The 18,165-nt window shown below is 40.6% G+C and overlaps 1 protein-coding gene across 3 annotated transcripts in view; it reads right to left on the reverse strand.

Annotated features, from left to right (window-relative positions):
- The window catches only part of LOC119731140 (nuclear factor NF-kappa-B p105 subunit-like), a 29,007-nt gene extending 12,985 nt beyond the window's left edge, over window positions 1-16,022 (reverse strand). Inside the window, exons 1-9 of one of the 3 annotated variants that reach the window (XM_038204167.1) lie at window positions 15,814-16,022; window positions 13,005-13,006; window positions 12,619-12,896; window positions 8,526-8,624; window positions 6,406-6,554; window positions 4,246-4,535; window positions 3,176-3,375; window positions 2,050-2,188; window positions 578-832 (exon numbers count right to left, since the gene is read on the reverse strand). In XM_038204167.1, the coding sequence (XP_038060095.1) occupies window positions 578-832; window positions 2,050-2,188; window positions 3,176-3,375; window positions 4,246-4,535; window positions 6,406-6,554; window positions 8,526-8,624; window positions 12,619-12,834 (1,348 nt within the window). In that variant the 5' untranslated portion in view covers window positions 12,835-12,896; window positions 13,005-13,006; window positions 15,814-16,022. Of the gene's footprint in view, window positions 1-577; window positions 833-2,049; window positions 2,189-3,175; window positions 3,376-4,245; window positions 4,536-6,405; window positions 6,555-8,525; window positions 8,625-12,618; window positions 12,910-13,004; window positions 13,007-15,805 lie in introns of all 3 variants that reach the window. The other 2 variants (XM_038204165.1, XM_038204168.1) reach the window with 2 other exon arrangements.
- Between the last annotated feature and the right edge of the window lie 2,143 nt (window positions 16,023-18,165).

The following is an 18,165-nucleotide window of genomic DNA, read 5'->3' on the forward strand; positions in this document are numbered from 1 at the left end:
GTGTTCCGACTTTCATTATATTTGAACTAAAGATGGTATCAGCATGCCGTTTTCACATCAGTAATGCTGAGATTTTGCTCTTTTCAAAACGATAAAAAAAAATTGACCGGGGTCGACAAACGACTCATTTAGCTTGATCGCATCACATTTGCATTTTGTTCATTTTTTTTCATTTGAAATAATAAAATTGCTCAACATTTGCAGAAGGGTGCACTGAATAACAAATGAATTGTTTAAGTCTCAGCTCAGTGGATGCTCTTCAGTTTGAGAAAACACAGAAAACAAATGCACAATTTTTGGGGGGTTTCGTAACTGGATTCTATTGCTAACGCACGTAGAAAATGTGCCAGCGGGCACATTTTCTGAAAACCAACTTCAATGATTGTTTTCTTCCAGAATAATTTCACAGGGTATTTGGTACCAGTCCTATCTTCAATTTGAGCTAGGATGTTCTGGTCGAATCAGTAGGTACATTTCCAGGTCATTGCAAATGTTCCAACATGCCTTTAAAATCAATCAATCAATCAATTTTAATACATGTCACGAGAAACAAGAACACAAGTCTACATGGGCTCACCTCTCTGTATATTCCCATTGTGGCTGGCCGTGGGCGCTGCCGCTTGGTAGCTGTTGGCCGGTCCCCCGCCACCGCCCCCACCGCCAAAGTTCATGTTGAGGGGTGTCTCAGTGGAAAAGGGGTACCCACCGCCCCCACCCCCTCCTCCCCCACCCCTGGTGCCGCCGAACCCCCCTTTGCCCCCACCCCCGCCATAGCAGTGGTCTTGGAATGACGGCAATGGTTTCTTCCTCTTTCTGAGGATGCTCTCTTTGTCTATGGGGTAGAGACATGGTACGTGTAGATTAAATAAAGGGTACCATGGAGGCCTGAACAAAATAAAACAATGTTTCCTCCTTTCTGAGGATGTTCTCTTTGTTTATTGGATTGAGACATGGTATGTGTAGATTCACAAAATGGTACCACGGAGGCCTGAACAAAATAAAACAATGTTTCCTCCTTTCTGAGGATGCTCTCTTTGTCTATTGGGTAGAGACATGGTACATGGAGATTCACAAAATGGTACCACGGAGGCCAGAACAAAATAAAACAATGTTTCCTCCTTTCTGAGGATGCTTTCTTTGTCTATGGGGTAGAGACATGGTACATGGAGATTCACAAAATGGTACCACGGAGGCCACAAACAAAATAAAACAATGTTTTCAATGCCAATCAATATGATGTTATTTTTGTATGTTTGTTTGGTTGATTGGTTTATTGTTTACTTTCTGACGGAGGAATAATTCAAATTTCAAAAATGTTTATTTCTCTCAATTTTTGATGTGTTTGACTTCAACGCCTGGTTGAAAGCAAACCAAAATAAGCTGGCACCTGGTGTGCTTTCGGCTGACCAGCGTTGAAAAAAAAACTGGGTTTTTTTCTTCAAATACTGCCCCCATTTTACAATATTTTAGTACGCATTTTGTTTGGCAATTGATTACACACCTACATGTATGAACAGGTACAAGCCATCCAGACTGGTTCCCTGACCTTACAATTCCCTGACGGCTATAAATTGCTCTGTTTCATCTTAAATGGGGACCTTACAATTCCCTGACGGCTATAAATTGCTCTGTTTTATCTTAAATGGGTCAGGGAACCAGACTACAGGAATATGATTGTTCTTCTCGGTTTTTCAAGTATTTACAAACACAAAACTTCAATTAAGTCAGTGTAACAACATTTGCTACAAAATACTAGCCCCCAAATCCATCCATTTCTGAAAATTACAGCACAAGAAAATGTGGTAGATTCCCTTGAAATCGGACACAATCAGGCTTGCGCAAGTAAGCCCAGGGGAAGTAATTGAATGCGTGGGTTCAGAAAATGTACACAAACCGTAGGTGGGCAGTGCTTATAATGACCAAATCTGGAACAGTCTATTGCTCTGAGGTGAGAAAAGGGAATTCCCCAGGATGTCCCAATCCGGAATTTCCCTTCACGGCTGACAACAAAAGTGAACAATCTGTTCCTGGTTTTGTCCAGGATCTTACCCGTGAGCTGGGGGTGATAGGTGAATGGTTTTGGGTCGCTCACTTCCTTATCGGAGCGGCGCTGCAGTTGGACCTGGACGTAAACCGGCTTCTGAATGTAGCAGTCCTTGTAGCGGGGAGTTTTGAAGACGATGGCGAACTGCAGAGAGCAAACGAATTTTGCATATTTCTTTTTCCATCAAATGACACACTTTTAGTGATTTTGAGAAAGCTGATTAATGGACAAAAAGTACTGTAGCGGCCTTTGAAGTAAATAAAAATTATACTTGGCAAAATAAGCAAAAAACTTGAAATCTACTGAGCTCAATTTTCTACGTAAATCACACAATACTAAATTCCATCATTTGGCATAAATTTGTACAAATTTTGGGATTAGAAAGAGAACACAGAAAAAAAAACTGAACCCAAAAAACCATGATTTTTCAGACACTGTCTGAAGAAGCCAGAAGTCATCAGTATCTCCATATATCATCCTGAAAAGCCTTTGTTTTCGTTCAAATTTTTTTCCTCTTCCTTTCTTTTTTTCTTCTTCTATCCAAAGTCCCATAGATTTTGTACATGTGGAGCATGTGAAGCGCTATGGAACAATGGTTACTATATTCAACTCTTATGTGAACATACATGGGTTCAAACCATGACGTGGGACATGGTGCTTGTGTTCTTGGGCAAGACACTTTACTACAATTGGGTACCTGTGACAGTACAGACCAGACTACACTGATGTCAAGCTGCTACAGAAATATGGTCCCTTGCTTGATGAATAAGGTCATACATGTAACTGTGAAGGGTTTGAGACTTTGGTAAAAAATATGCTATGCGGGCTTCGCACACAAGTACCCCCTCAACGGTAGAAGAGGGAAAGTTGGGGGAGACCAATGGGTGAGGCCTTTCAAACAGGTCGCTGACGACACCTGATGCTCACGCAAAGACGCTATAGCTTTGCTCACATTCATACCGGTACCTCACGCTATATACGCGCATGAACCAGTACGCGCACATGGTGTGTCCCGTCCTCTGGGCTCTTCAAAGTGGTAAAACAGCGCCCTCTCTTGTTCATGCATGGGGCCCAGGAGCGGGGCATTATTATTACTTGTTAATTTCTGGCCAGAAACTTTGGTCATCCTACCTGTCTGTGGACATCTGTCGGCCCGAATTCCCCCTGCGCCTCCCAGACCACGTCCCCGTTGCCGTTCATCTCAAAGAACCGGACTGAAACGTCCTCCTTCTGGACCTTGTCGCACAGCAAGTAGACCTCTTCGTTGCCCGTCACGCAGCCCGAGCTCTTGTCCATGCGGCAGATTTTCAGGGTGGTGGCCCCCGGTGCCTCTGTTTTTAGGGGAGATTGGAATGATGAGAGTTAGAGGAAGACCAATGGGGAATGATCAAAGATGATTACAGTAGATTAAAGGCACATCTACCATTTTGGGTTTTTTTATGTTTGCAAATGTTGTATTTTATCTTTAAAGTCGCATATTGCATGCTCTTCAAGCAATGGATTTTTTAGTGCTAATAATAATAATAGTAGTAATACCGGAGTCTTATATAGTGCACCTATCTACCAACAATTAGGTGCTCAAGGCACTGGTAATTATGTCTATTTTTTAAAGACAGATAAATGAAGTTTTATGAGAAATGTGAGACCCATCATGTAGCACCTTTATAAAAGGGTTTACAAGTTGCTGCGGCGCATATTGCAGCCACTGCCAGAAACACCGGGGCAAACCCCTTCTCTTAGCGATAAGTGTTACTGGGCTCTGTAACGTGCACACACGCGAGACATACATGTACGGCTTTACGTCCCATCCGAAGGACGAAGCAATAATGGTAAAGCACCTTGCTCAAGAGCACAAACACCATGTTCCCCGTCAGGATTCAAACCCATGTACATGTGCCACGGCACACAAGTCGAACACCGTAATCACTGGACCACAGCACCCCACTGATTTTAAATTTTGAGAGGAAATAGTTCAATAACTAAAAGTCAGGGGGATTTTTCGGTTCAACATGTTCAAAGTCTCATTTCATGAAGTGATTAGGTTTTATTTTGCAAGGAAAACAGCAAATGAAATAAATAAATGCGAGGCGTTCTGGCAAAATGAGACACACAGAGTTCAAAATGAGGCTTTGTGTGTATCAGGAAAGAATTTCTGAAAACATAAAACTAAGGAAGACGTTCCAGTGAAAGGGGGCACTTACTGCTGTCATATATGGGCACCGACACGACCGGCGCCAGTGGCTGGTTGAAGTGACCGGTCGCATCCGGAAGGTAGGCCTGGAAACACAGCCGCACCACGGACAGGTCCATCTCTTTGGCCACTTCCTTTGCCTTCTTGGCCAGCTGGTCTTCTGTGTCCATCATCCCCTGTGCTCGGCAGTCTTTGTCGCTGAGCACCGAGCGGTACATTTTCTGCTGCTCACGCAACCGGTCCTTCAGGACCTTTTCGACGTTCTTGCGGGTGACGTGGAGGATACCCAAATTTGGGAAACTGGATATGAACAAAATTTACATGTATGTACAACAACATTAAACCCTGCTAAATGCAACAGGAAGCAACAAAGGTAACAATTTGTTGCATACTGTTGCATTTAGCAGCCACCTCAAGTACTGTGCTTTTGTTACTTCTTGTTGCATTTAGCATGGTAACTGCTCATAGTGCCAAGGCGATACAAGAGTATCCACTGTTGCATCTTGTTGCATTTAGCACGGTAACCGCTCATAGTGCCAAGGCGATACAAGAGTATCCACTGTTGCATCTTGTTGCATTTAGCATGGTAACTGCTCATCATAGTGCCAAGGCAATACCAGAGTATCCACTGTCGCATTTGGTTGCATTTAGCAGGGTAACTGCTCATAGTGCCAAGGCGATACAAGAGTATCCACTGTTGCATCTTGTTGCATTTAGCATGGTAACTGCTCGTCATAGTGCCAAGGCAATACAAGAGTATCCACTGTCGCATTTGGTTTCATTTAGCATGGTAACTGCTCATCATAGTGCAAAGGCAATACAAGAGAATCCACTGTTGCATTTGGTTGCATTTAGCAGGGTAACTGCTTATAGTGCCAAGGCAATACAAGAGAATCCACTGTTGCATTTTGTTGCATTTAGCATGGTACATGCAACTGCTCATCATAGTGCCAAGGCAATACAAGAGAATCCACTGTTGCATCTTGTTGCATTTAGCATGGTAACTGCTCATCATAGTGCCAAGGCAATACAAGAGTATCCACTGTCGCATTTGGTTGCATTTAGCAGGGTAACTGCTTATAGTGCCAAGGCAATACAAGAGAATCCACTGTTGCATTTTGTTGCATTTAGCATGGTACATGCAACTGCTCATCATAGTGCCAAGGCAATACAAGAGTATCCACTGTCGCATGTTGTTGCATAAATACCTGTAGCATGGTACAATGTAACTGCTCATAAGGTGATACAAGAGTATCCACTGCTGCAGTGTGTTGCATAAGCAGTGTAACTGCTTGGTGCCAAGGCTGGTATGCACTGGGTTCACTGCACAATGCAACAGAATCCACTGTTGCAGTTTGGTTGCATTTAGCAGGGTTCTCGTTTGAATTGAGTTAGATATTGTTGCATTTAGCAGGGTAACTGCTTGGTGCCAAGGCTGGTGTGCACTGGGTTCACTGCACAATGCAACAGAATCCACTGTTGCAGTTTGGTTGCATTTAGCAGGGTTCTCGTTTGAATTGAGTTAGATATTGTTGCATTTAGCAGGGTAACTGCTTGGTGCCAAGGCTGGTATGCACTGGGTTCACTGCACAATGCGACAGTATCCACTGTTACAGTTTGGTTGCATTTACATGTAGCAGGGTTCTCATTTGAGTTGAGTTGGACATTGTTGCATTTAGCAGGGTAACTACTTGGTGCCAAGGCTGGTATGCACTGGGTTCACTGCACAATGCAACAGAATCAGTTTGTTGCATTTACATGTACCATGTAGCAGGGCTCTCATTTGAGTTGAGTTGGATATTGTTGCATAATTTAGCAGGGTACCTGAAGAATACCCGATGGGGGTCAAGGTTAATAATAAAACCTACTCTTGCACGGTCTAGGTCCAAAACTGGATTTGGATCTTGAATCAAATCTACATTGTAGTCTTGGGAATCTTGGCGCTCAGACCCGAGACAATCCAAAGCATTCCAGTACATGTACGGTAGCTCACACATAAAATAAATTGACAACAAAACAGCCCAACTAAGAATATATATATATATATTTGTCGTTTTAATTAACCCAACTAAGAACATTCCTGGGCGTTCATGAACACTTCTCAGAATATTTCAACAAACTAAAACAAAAAAACTAAAACCACTGTCTTGAATAAAGACTGGTTGCCTACCTTGCCGTCATATCGGTGGGTCCGAGTTGCACAGTGCACACTCCATCATTGCAGTGTTTACCCACAATGCTGTGCGCGTGGGGCTTGGGTATTTCATCATTGGTAACCAAGGAGACAACAATTCTCGCCAATCCGGTGTAGTTGAGGATCTGCATTGGCAAAGAATTTTTTTAAGAATTGTTTCCTGCTGATTGTGGCCATTCAACCATGTCAACCAGTATTCATAAATACCTCAGACAGTTTAGCCATTCCTACTGGTCGAGAGCCCGTCACGTGGCCGGTCTTAAACGGATGATAAAGACATGGCTAGCTGGTCTTAAACACTTTTCCAGTGTCACAACAAAATGTGGACTCCTAAAAATCCAGTGCCTCTTACCGTTTCATTGGTTGAACGTTCACATGCGAGTCAGAATTTTATAGTTCTAAATTCAAAACGCAACGCCCCAGGTGCGTTCTGCGTGACATCGCGCAGAACATGCTACGCGCGCGTCAATCTCCATAAAAGGGTTGTTTACATCTTAATCGCCAGCTGAACACTCCATTATTTTGCTAGAGGGATGTTTCAAAAAACATAAAGTGAACTTGTTGAACAAAATCGGGATTTTTTGAACGAATTATTTGATATTTTTTTACGGATAAGGTATTTATGAATGGGAATAAATATGTGCTCGGTCGGTATTTATCACTCTGTTTAATACCGCTTAGAGTCTGGGTGCTGATAATTACCCTCGCCTCCGGCTCAGGTAATTATCAGCACCCAGACTCTAAGCGGTATTAAACAGAGTGATAAAAACCTCTCGAGCACACATTTATTCCCTTAATAAAACTCCTCCAGGGGGATTTAATGTTGAGATTGAGTTGAAATCCTGGGCCCAATTTCATAGCACTGCTTAACAGTAAGCAGAAAAGTTGCGCTTACTATAGCAGAAAATCATGCTGCTGCTTAAGCACTATTTCATGCTTACGGTTGCGCGCGCATGGAGATTTCTATTGTTGCGTCACTGATTTAAGCAAAGTTTTCTTCTGGGGTTAAGCGTGCTTTTGCTGTGCTTACTGCTTAACGGTCCCTATGAAATAGATGGAGGCTCGGTAAGCATAAAGTTGGCTGTTAAGCAGCGCTATGAAATTTGGCCCTGGTATAGGCTGAGGCAAATACCCGAATATACATGCTCTGTACTCGGGTTTTCTCTTAACAGACATGTCAGAGGGGTTCACGGCACGAATGAACTTTAACCCTACCCCCCTAGGCCCTTGTTGCTTACAACCATCCTCAATCCTCCAAAATCCTCCAAAATTTTGCAACTCCGCCTAAATTTTTCAAAATTGTCAGACAGTCCTGCCTCAAAATGCATTCATCCTCAATCCTCCAAAATCCTCCTCATCCCAAAATTTTGCACTCGTGTTTAAATGAAGGATAACCCAACGCCAAATCCTTCAAAATCATCAGACAGTCCTGCCTCAAAATGCATTCATCCTCAATCCTCCAAAATCCTCTTGTGCTTCAATCACCATTCATCCTCAATCCTCCAGAATCCTCATTTGATTCAATCACCATTCATCCTCAATCCTCTAGAATCCTCCAAAACCGCCAGGAGGATTTTGGAGGAGTGAGGTGGGTTAGGGTTAATAAAAACTTTATTTTATATTTGTGATGCGATCGAGCTAAAATGAGACATTTGTCGACCCTGGTCAACTATTTTGGTTTAAAGATGTGAAAAGAGTACAATCTCAGCATTTCGACCCTTCGTGACTTCGAAACGGAGCCCGAACAACTGAAAGGAGTTGAAAATTTACAAAGAAGATAAGTTTTACAGATTTTCCTACATTATTATGCTTTTCAACCAAAAATGGACACCGCATTTATGAATGGGCCTGGAATAAAAGAGTGATGATTGACTCAGTCTTAACGGCCGTTTCAAACCGTGCAGGGTCGTGGTCATGATGACTTGCAGGTCACAGGTCACGCAAAAATCTATCCAATCAGAGCCTTAATTCGTCAGCCCTTCTCAGCGTCCTTTTTGCAAGGCGGTGGGGGGGGGGGGGTACGAGCAAATTTGAGTCATCAAATTCAATGAATTTCAATGAAATTCAAAGATTTCTCCGACGGCCCTCTCTCTTACCTCTACTGATGGGTAGGTTCGTTTTCCTTTCTGGTTGTTCTGTCCTGGCAGTCCCCCGTGCGACGGCCCTTCGCAGTCATACCGAAACCGAAATCCACGCTGTCAAATTAAGAATACACATTTGAAAGGTTTGGTTGTCAAGATCTGTTTGTTTGTTTGTTTTAAATGAGGAGCAAGTGTCTCTGTGATTTTTTTTTCATATTTTATTCACTTAACTTTTTATCTAAAAATAACACTTAAAATCATTATAAAAAGGCGGGGCCGGAACCCATTGACTCCTCCCTGTTTCTAGTCCTGGACACGCCCCCTAAAAAGAAAATGGTTTTCCGTATCAAGTTTCTCTCTTTAAACATGTTAAATGGGGCCATGACATAAAATGTACGCTGGAACTATACATGCATTTCGTGCAAATTTTAATTCCCCAAAAATGTACATGTACATGTATGAGAACTAAGAAACATCCTTTTTTAATGTTTTTGGTTAAAAGTTTTTGTTAACATTTGAAATATTCCATGCTTTTACAGACAACTGAGGTGCGCTATTTCTGTGATGTTACTATTAGTATTACATGTAAGGATTTTCTGTTCAAATTGTGAACCAAATTTTGGGAAACTGACAACATTTGGGCACGACTTTTAGAAAACTAATTCAAAGAAAAATTATGAAATTTACAAATAAGAGATTAAAAAGGGCCTGTTTGTGTACAAATTCCCGTTCCTTTGTATCCTGTTCGATAAAAGGAAACACAATCATGTCCAATACCCGTAATTAAATGAGTTGGGCAATTCACGAAGTCAGTTTTGGCAAAGTGCCAAATTCATTCTACTACATGTACAATGTAGATAACTGAATTTGAGATATGTTGCAAATAAAAATATGAAAGGTACATGTACCAGGACATGTTTTGTAAATAAAAGCAAAATTTTGAACAATGACCAACATGTGTGTGTGTTTTTTTCTCCACATTTTTAAAGCTGACTTTTGGGTATACATGGACATTTGGACATTTGTACGCAGACATGAATTTATTTATTTAGAATGTCATTTGAAATCAACTGTAAACAAATTAAATTTAACAAGTACCGGAAAATTACATGTGGGTCATTTCATAAATTTAGGGTCCAAAGTGTGACATATTTCCTGTCCCTGTTACCTTGGTACATTGTAATTTGCCAGTCAAGTATCATTAAGAATGACTTCAAGTTCAACAATTGTTTATTTGTTGGGTAAGTAGTTGGCTATTCATAATCACTCTTGGAGGACGACTGCATTAAGGAGTGCATCAGAATTATAAAAATCATAGATGTCAGATGTAACAGGGACAGGAAAAAAAGTGAATCCCCAAATTTACAGAATGCACCACACGCATCTGTAGAAGTGGCTTCATCCGCTTCCCATAGACGCATGTTATCGTTAGCTGCAGCCATATAATTTGGAGGCAACTTAAGCTTGTGAAGTATACATTCTTCACACAATTCCTTCAAATTATTGTTTGTTTGTTGGCATGGTTGGGTAGGTGTACATGTACATGTGTACCAGGTAGTTTGCTATTCATAATCACTCTTGGAGGACGACTGCATTAAGGAGTGCATCAGAATTATAAAATCACAGATATCAGATGTAACAGGGACAGGCAAAAAAGTGGACTAAACTGTATGTACAATGTTATATCCCTGCATGTGAATTACATTACAAATGTATATAAGCATCATGCTTTGGGGACTACTAGAATTTGTTCTTTTCAAATTGCAGTTCCTCATTTTAACACAATCACGATGCACACAAAACCAACAACTGCAGTTAGCCGTACATGTACATGTACATGTATGCTGTACAATGTACATGTACTGTGTGCCTGCTCTTTTGTGTAGTACAGGAAGTACAATAGGACAAAAAGGTCAACAATGCGGTATGTCCAAAAGGCGCAACTTCACTGGCAAATCTGTAGTGCGTAGATAAAGAACTGTTTTTCATTCAAATTTAATGGCATACTGTGTCAGTGTGATGACGTGTAGTTGAGGCTGGTTTAGTAATTGTGTATACATTTAAATTTTTCTGGTTTTTTTTTTTTCTTTCCAAGTTCACATGTAACTTGTGAGACGTTTTGGCAAAATCAGACAGAATTGGGAAAAGGTCAAAATAAGGGTTGGCAGGTATTGGGAAAGAGAATACAATTTTCTTTACAATACTGTTTGTCGCGTGTCAATTGGACGCCATTCCGTTGACAAGTTATGGCCGTTTAAAGTTCACATATTTATCGAAATGTCAAAAAAGTGAAATACTGAGAAAAGAAACCTTTCAAGTTCTGTTTTGTAGTTGTGAAAATGAAAAGTTACGCCAGTTTTTCCCCTTAAACACACTTTTATTCCACAATTTTTTAACACTATTTCTTTTCAAAAAATGTGTAGTAGACATAAAATAATATCAATGAATCTCCAAAAATCAATTATCCCCATTTGTAATTTCCTTCACTATGGCCGAGTTCCATCTCATTTTGACAGAACGCCTCACCTTAAATCTGATTTTTTTTTTTTCATTTTACATCTTTTTTACTGAACATTTGTAAAAGTGTTCAGCCGTCAAGCTTAGAAAAACATGGTCATGTGTATGCATGTTTTATTTTTAATAAACCAAACCAAAAACTAAAGTGTAGGCCTATATTATCGTTTCAGCTCACATAATTAGGCCTTCGTGTGCAAATACCACATGTGAAAACAAAATCGTTAATTTGATGCAAAAAGATTTAACATCTAAGAAATTATACAACTTTCAAAAAAATACAAACAAAGCAATGATTACACTTGTAATCGTTGTTTATTATTTTTTTGAAATTCGTATCCTTTTGATGTAAGTTGTACAAATGCAGATTTGAAACTCAGAATTAAAGTTGTCAACAACAGCATTCATCTTTCTTCAAAAAAGTATTAGAAAATTAGGGGGGTGCGGGAAATTATTTAAATGTGAACACTTCCCCCACCCCACCCCCCCCCCCCCAATTTACCGTGTACAAATGTACATGTACGTGCGTTGTCTTAACATACTCTGAATTTAATCTACATTTGTACATGTACATGTACAGCATGTACCTATGTGCATACAGGATGCAGGCATAAAACTTTCATGTAAATTTGTTTCCTTCAAATGCACAAGGAATTAATGCACGTGTCTGTGTGTGTGAATTTAGGGGAATTTTTTCTTGAAACACATGCTACCAAGAAACAAAACAAAAAAAATTCAGACAGCTTTTCTAAAATAAAAGGATTCATTTCAACTCCTGCCCTTCAATAAAATCAGATGTGTCTGAAATGGTTTCGGTTATAGTTTCAATGTAACCCTTCCATTCAGTATTTTTTCTTTATTGACGAACTTCAATCACGCAATGTTCATAGATCATGCAACAAAAGTTGATCATTAATTAGTTCCAAGAAGTGTACTATTCTTGTACATGTAGTTGCAAGGTCGTTACGTGTGGATCAGGCCGGTGTTTATCTTCGGTTTCCTTGGCATGAAACGACTGAGAATATTTCTATTCCCCCTGGACGGGATGCTAGTCCATTGCAGGTTACTCCCCAAGCTAACACCAGTACCCATTATATACTCCTACATGTAGGTGGAGAGAGGCAAGTGGGGGTGAAGTGGCTTGCCCAAAGGACACAACATATGACCAGCAGCTGGATTCGAACCCCGGACCCTCTGATCATGAGCCACGAAATCCTAATCACTAGACTACCCCCCCCCCCAATATGACACGCTAACAAAAAATTTAGCCAAGGTTTTTATAAAGTAATTGTACACATACATACAAAATTTCCTGAGCATACTTTTGTAACTCAAACTTTAATTAGACCCCACCTCAATTCATATCCCGGTTGCATTCTGGTCAAGTTGCGGACAAGTTGAGGGTGGAATCATTAACTTTGTCCGTAAGAACTCTGCATTTGTCCCGGACATGTTGCAGGGAAATGTTCATCAGCATATCTTCATTGCGGGAAGATTGTGAGGGAAGTTGTTCAGAATCCCGCAACTTATACCCGATGGAACGTCAGCAACTTGTCCGGAACTCGTCCCAGACATGAATTGAGAAGGGCCTTACCTGTTTGGGTTGTTCCAAGATGCGAAGGTGGGGCGCCGACAGATCGTTGAGCGTCTGCTGGCTCATACCTGTCATCACCTCCAGTTGATGCAGGTCGCTAGGCAGGCCGCCCATCATCTGCGGACCGTTGCCGTTTGTCGCCATAAATGCCTGTTGGTACATGTCGTTGGGTATCTCAACCGATTGAAGTGAGTCCGACCTCTCCTCATCCGACATCCCTGATTCCAAAGAGGCTCTTGCCGATGTTCAATTTGGTCTTAAACCAAACAATGTCCGTCCTGCAGCAGAATTCTGAAAGGAAATTAAGGAATGATAGAAATTTGTAATATAATTTGGGAGGCTAATCATCCTTGCTCGCAGCTTAGAAGTTGAATTGTGAAGGAGGCGGCTACAAGTTGGTCGAGCCGCTGGCATGTACAAATGTAAAGGCACCTCTGGCAGCCAGCCACATCGACCCATATATGACCACGGAGCACAGCCTGAGATCAAAAGTGTTTTACTTTTCCGGAGGAATCTGGAGAGCCCGGAGAAAAACCCTCGTGACACAGGAGAGAACCAACCCACAACTCTACTCATATGGCATGTATGGTCCGCGGCCGGGATTCGAACCAGGGCCACAGTGGTGAGACGCGAGCGCTTTTACGCACCAGCCACGGCACAAGCCACGCCTTTTCCGCACAAGCCACCCAATCAAAATTTAGTTTCATACATGTATCTGCAATGTTTTTGGCCTCATTTTCTGCACCCACCTTATTTTTATTAATATCGCTTGGGTTAGTGTTGTAGTCAAGCCAATCACAATTCCAGTCACAAGTACATGTACATGTACATCACAAGTCCTCTCGATCAAAAGTCTGTCCACTATTAAAGTTTGTGAACACTTTTTCCAAACATTCAACAATGACACTGCCAAAAATAGTACTACATGTATGAAATTTCGTAACTGATTGTAAGTTAATAAGAGTTTCAAGCATCCTGTGCCATCATTTTCTAGAAAAAAAGGAATTACATTTGCACCATCATAATTCATTTCCTCGCGAGAAAACAACAGGTTTTTTTTTTTAAATAATGCCCTAAATTGACCAAATATAGTTTAGGTTGCTATTGGTTACACATCCGTGACAGACAATAATTTTTCCCGAGTGACAAACTGGGGATCACACTGCAAGATTCAAAAGTAAGTCAAAATGTAATGACAATTTTTGGACGGGAGGCTTTCCAGGAAAACCTTGCATTGTGCCAAAAAAATTGCATTTTCACAGTTTCACAGTTTGAAATCTAAACTACATGTATGCTGAAATTTTGAAAGAGTATTTTTTAATAACCTGCTTTAGTCTTCAAATTACAATGTAAGTGTATTATTACTCCTTGAATTGGCAAAAATACAATTTTTGGGGCATTTTATTTGGCAAACGGTGCCCAATAGACCTTTCTCAGGATACGCCATCTTGAAACTCAAAGCGAGGCAAATAACACAAATAGTGTATGCGGTGATTGAGTGACTTTCACAAAGTGACGGCCGATTGACGCTCTTATCAATGGATGGATAGCTGAAATTCCCCAAAACGTCAATCAACATTTTTAGGTACATGTAGGTAACGACTCATTGTATTTGGACGAAGGATATGACCCAAACAAAACCAGTGGCTGAACTGAAGTTTCCGTGTTGGTTTACATCGTCATAGTAGAACCGCCGTCACATCAGAAAACGCAGTGGATAGAATGGAAAGATGAATTAAGAAAGTCCTGGCCTATTTAGCTTCGGATAGACATGATAAAAGCTCTACAAATGCCCGTTAATCCGTAGGTTAGTTAGTCATGTTAGTTACATGTAGTCATGGTAATAAGTATAGTAACAAATGTTCACATTGTCTATTATTGCTCCTACATTTTTTGACCAATCTCAACCAAACTTTGTCGGAAGTATCAGTAGCCCAGCCCCAACATTTCAAATTTCATAATTTGTTGACGCTTTGTTGATGACTGTAGAGGCTTGGTGACCTAGTTGACGCTTGTTGACGCATTTTAGTAGGACCCGTTGCATCAGAAATTGGAATTGCAGACAAAGGTACAGTCGTTTTCCTAGTTCCGGATAGCAAACATCATTCAGGCTGCTTTCGGCTCAACTACTACACGAATTCAAGTGACATTGATTAAAAAGTTTACCTTGAGTGATGGAGACACCACAAAATAATTTTCAAAATTTAAGCTCTTTTCATTTTGATTTTACGACGTCAAAAGTGCCGATGTCACTTTTCCTAGTTCCGGATCGGTTCAATCAGTTCCGAATCGATCAAAACTGCTTCACGCGAAAAAAAAAAATTCACGCAAGAAAATCTTTTTTTTTTCAGCCAGAACCAACCGAATCAGGCATACATATATTTTCTGATATTGATAAAGTATTATTTCATTTGCCAAAAATAGTTCATTCAAGAGAATTCCAGCAAATTTTAAAAAGAGAAAAATGTTTGACGTAAATGATTTTGAAACTTTTGTCTGCAGCGCAAGGGCTCAAACTCACGCACGGACTGAAAATCTTTGACCCAGCACAGAAATCGTCACACAAAATCGATTAACACTCGTGTAGTTGGGTCACAAGTGCACGCGCTATCCAGAACAAGGCAAAAGCATACGGTCATTTTCAAAAATTAGAGACTTTACAACTTATTTTGATTCAACAAGCAATTGATGGAAGAGTTTATACGACTGTAGTGTATGAACAAAATATTCGAAATCACACCGTAAAAGTGATATACCGAGGATAAAATTTATCGTCGATTCGCAGCTCCCACGATTTTCTACAAACCGTCCAAACATGTCGAAGTGCGAGTCGGAAGTCTGCCCAAAATTCCTCTTCTAAAGATTTTATCAGAAACTTTGTGTATCAAGGAGCTTACATTTTCCTTTTCAAAATTCACATCGTCCAAAAAAAATGTATTGGAGACTAATCCAAAAGCGGTAGGTTTTTATTTGAAGCTATCCGGAACTAGGAAAAATCTGGAACTAGGAAAACGACTGTATTTCGTCTATCATCATTATCAACAAAGTGCATTTTCCAAAAGCAAAGCGTACTGACACCCCCCCCCCCGAAAAATAACAATGCTAGAAGGCTAACGGAAAGGTCATGAAGGTGCCTTCAAATTCTAGAAACAAGGTTGCAACATTCCTTCCTAAACAGTATACTTACAGTTATACTTATACAGAAATCTGCACAAATCAAGTTAGGCCTATTCCAATTTCCGGACAGCGCTGTTGCCATACGATAGCGTGCGCAATTTATGCACGTTGAATTGGACAAAGATTTTCTCGACAAAATAACTTCTTTCCACGTTTCCGTTGCAACACCAAATATCTGCTCAACGCGGCAACGTTCTTTCACAACAATCAGTGGAAAAATTCAGCGTCTCACTCTCAGTTTGTAGTTCGGCGCAAAAGTGGAATTTACCAGTGGAACGAAAGCGTTCGTGATGTTGCAACGCCGTTCTATTTTTAGATTTTTGGGAAAAACCCGCGGACAGCACGGGATTTCCCCTAATTGCAACTGGTAACCGGCGGTACGTAAAGTCAAGGGCGATGACTACTGAAACCAACTGAATTAATCCTGTGTTCTATAACATCAGTGCGTCATCAATACATGCAATCCAACGGTACTCATAATAAAAGCCAGCATGAGTGTAATTACAAAAGACTGGTGCATTCCCAATATTTCACAAGGTGACATCTTAAAAGCATGTGCAACTGCTTGACGTGCAACGCTCATGGACACACGATTATCAATCCTATTGGTGGCAGCATTATGTCATTATTTTGGTATCCCAGAAAAAATGGCACGTAATTATATTGAGCAATTTCAAAATAACAATCAGTAGTGATCAGTGCTAATATTAAGTGCAATAGTGTATGTCTGTAATGTTGATGCTTATTGTTATTATTATCAATGCTGTAGGGGTATGCAATATATTTTTTCCAATACAATCCTTGAAAATGCACCTTTGTGCCCCATTTAACCTTATTTTCATTTTTTTTTTTTGCCATTTTTAAAGGGTATTTTGGTGCCTCTTTGGTTTTTATGTTAATGAAATGACCATATTCATGAGAAAAACTGAGATGTCATTCCGGGCAGAAACCTCAATGTTACAGCTATTTCAGCACAAATAAAATTGCTAGGATTTGGGATATTTTGCTGTTGTAAATGTTCTTTTCTTTGGTGATTTGTTGTCATGGCAGTATAAGCCAATGAGCAAACATTTCGATCACAAATGTTTTCAATGAGCAAATTTTGGGTTCACCATTTGAACAGATAACCCTACACTTAACAGTGTCTTCCTGAAATGACATCACAGCAACAGCGCCCTCAGTTGTCCGCAAAAGCATGGCATTTTTAAAAAGTATTTAAAGAAGTGCACTTTTCAACAAAATTAACCAAACAGGGATGTCAAATAGTTTCAAACATTTAAGAGGAGTCGAAAGTTGCACAAAATGTTTTCCAAAGAAAACTTCATCGAGTGCCCCTTTAAGTCTCATAAGGTAGCTGCCAACCACGTCCCCAGGGTGCTGAGCAGTACGCGCCCACCACTATCTGCTTACTTTTTGAAACGAGGGCGGAAATAAAGTAAGCACTGGGAACGAGATTGGGTAGCTACTCGATAATGGTACAGTTTACTTTTCAGCAATGTTTACTGTTTCAGATTATATCGTATTTTGTGAATTTGTTGTGGTTTTTTTTGGCTTTACCGCTTTGTTTCACTGTATAGATGCAATTGTTAAATTCTACAAATGAAATCAAATTAATGCAATGATGTTGAAGGGGAACTCTAAGGCCGAGAAAAATAATATAGTTTCTCGTCCGGGTTTTTTTTTATAAAAATGAAGGAGGCGGGCACTTTTTTTTCCCAAGATGGTAGATTTTCCAAGATGCATGCATGGATTCTTCCTTTTTTTTCGACTCTTTTGATACAAAATTGTGTCCAAAGGAGCTACAAAGCTACAATTTTGGCAGAAACAAATAAAAAGAGTATTGTAAAACGTACGAATTAAATATATTTAAAAAGAGGCAGGGGACAGCAGGAAGCTGGCGGACACGAGAAACTGGTTTATGTTTTTACTTGGCCTAACGTACAATTCAAAAACTGCAGTGCATGCTTCCATGTTCTTTTATTTTTATGAAGGCCCTAATTTCTTCCCACTCTACTGACATAAAAGAGCGTCCTCTGTTGACGAAATAATCTTGACCGAGGTTGTGACAGTTGTAGTCAAGCCGCCGTGGTAGAGGGCGCAATAACAACAAGATGAATCAAATCCAGTCATGGAAATCACGCGTGCGCTACGTACCAAACTAGTCCTCAGACCATGGTCGACCTGCACGGACTGGTTTACCGTACTGGTGACGTGCACCATTATGGTAAACCTAGCCCACCTTGACAATCTATACCCTCTAATTCTTTTAACCGAAGTACCCAATCCTGCATATCACAAACAGACTGACATTTCAGGCCCGTATACGCAGGGGAAGGGGGAGGGGACGAGGGTCGGAGACCCCCCCCCCCC

The sequence above is a fragment of the Patiria miniata genome, unplaced genomic scaffold (assembly GCF_015706575.1).
Source record: "Patiria miniata isolate m_02_andy unplaced genomic scaffold, ASM1570657v1 HiC_scaffold_23, whole genome shotgun sequence".
NCBI classification, from domain to species: Eukaryota; Metazoa; Echinodermata; class Asteroidea; order Valvatida; family Asterinidae; genus Patiria; species Patiria miniata.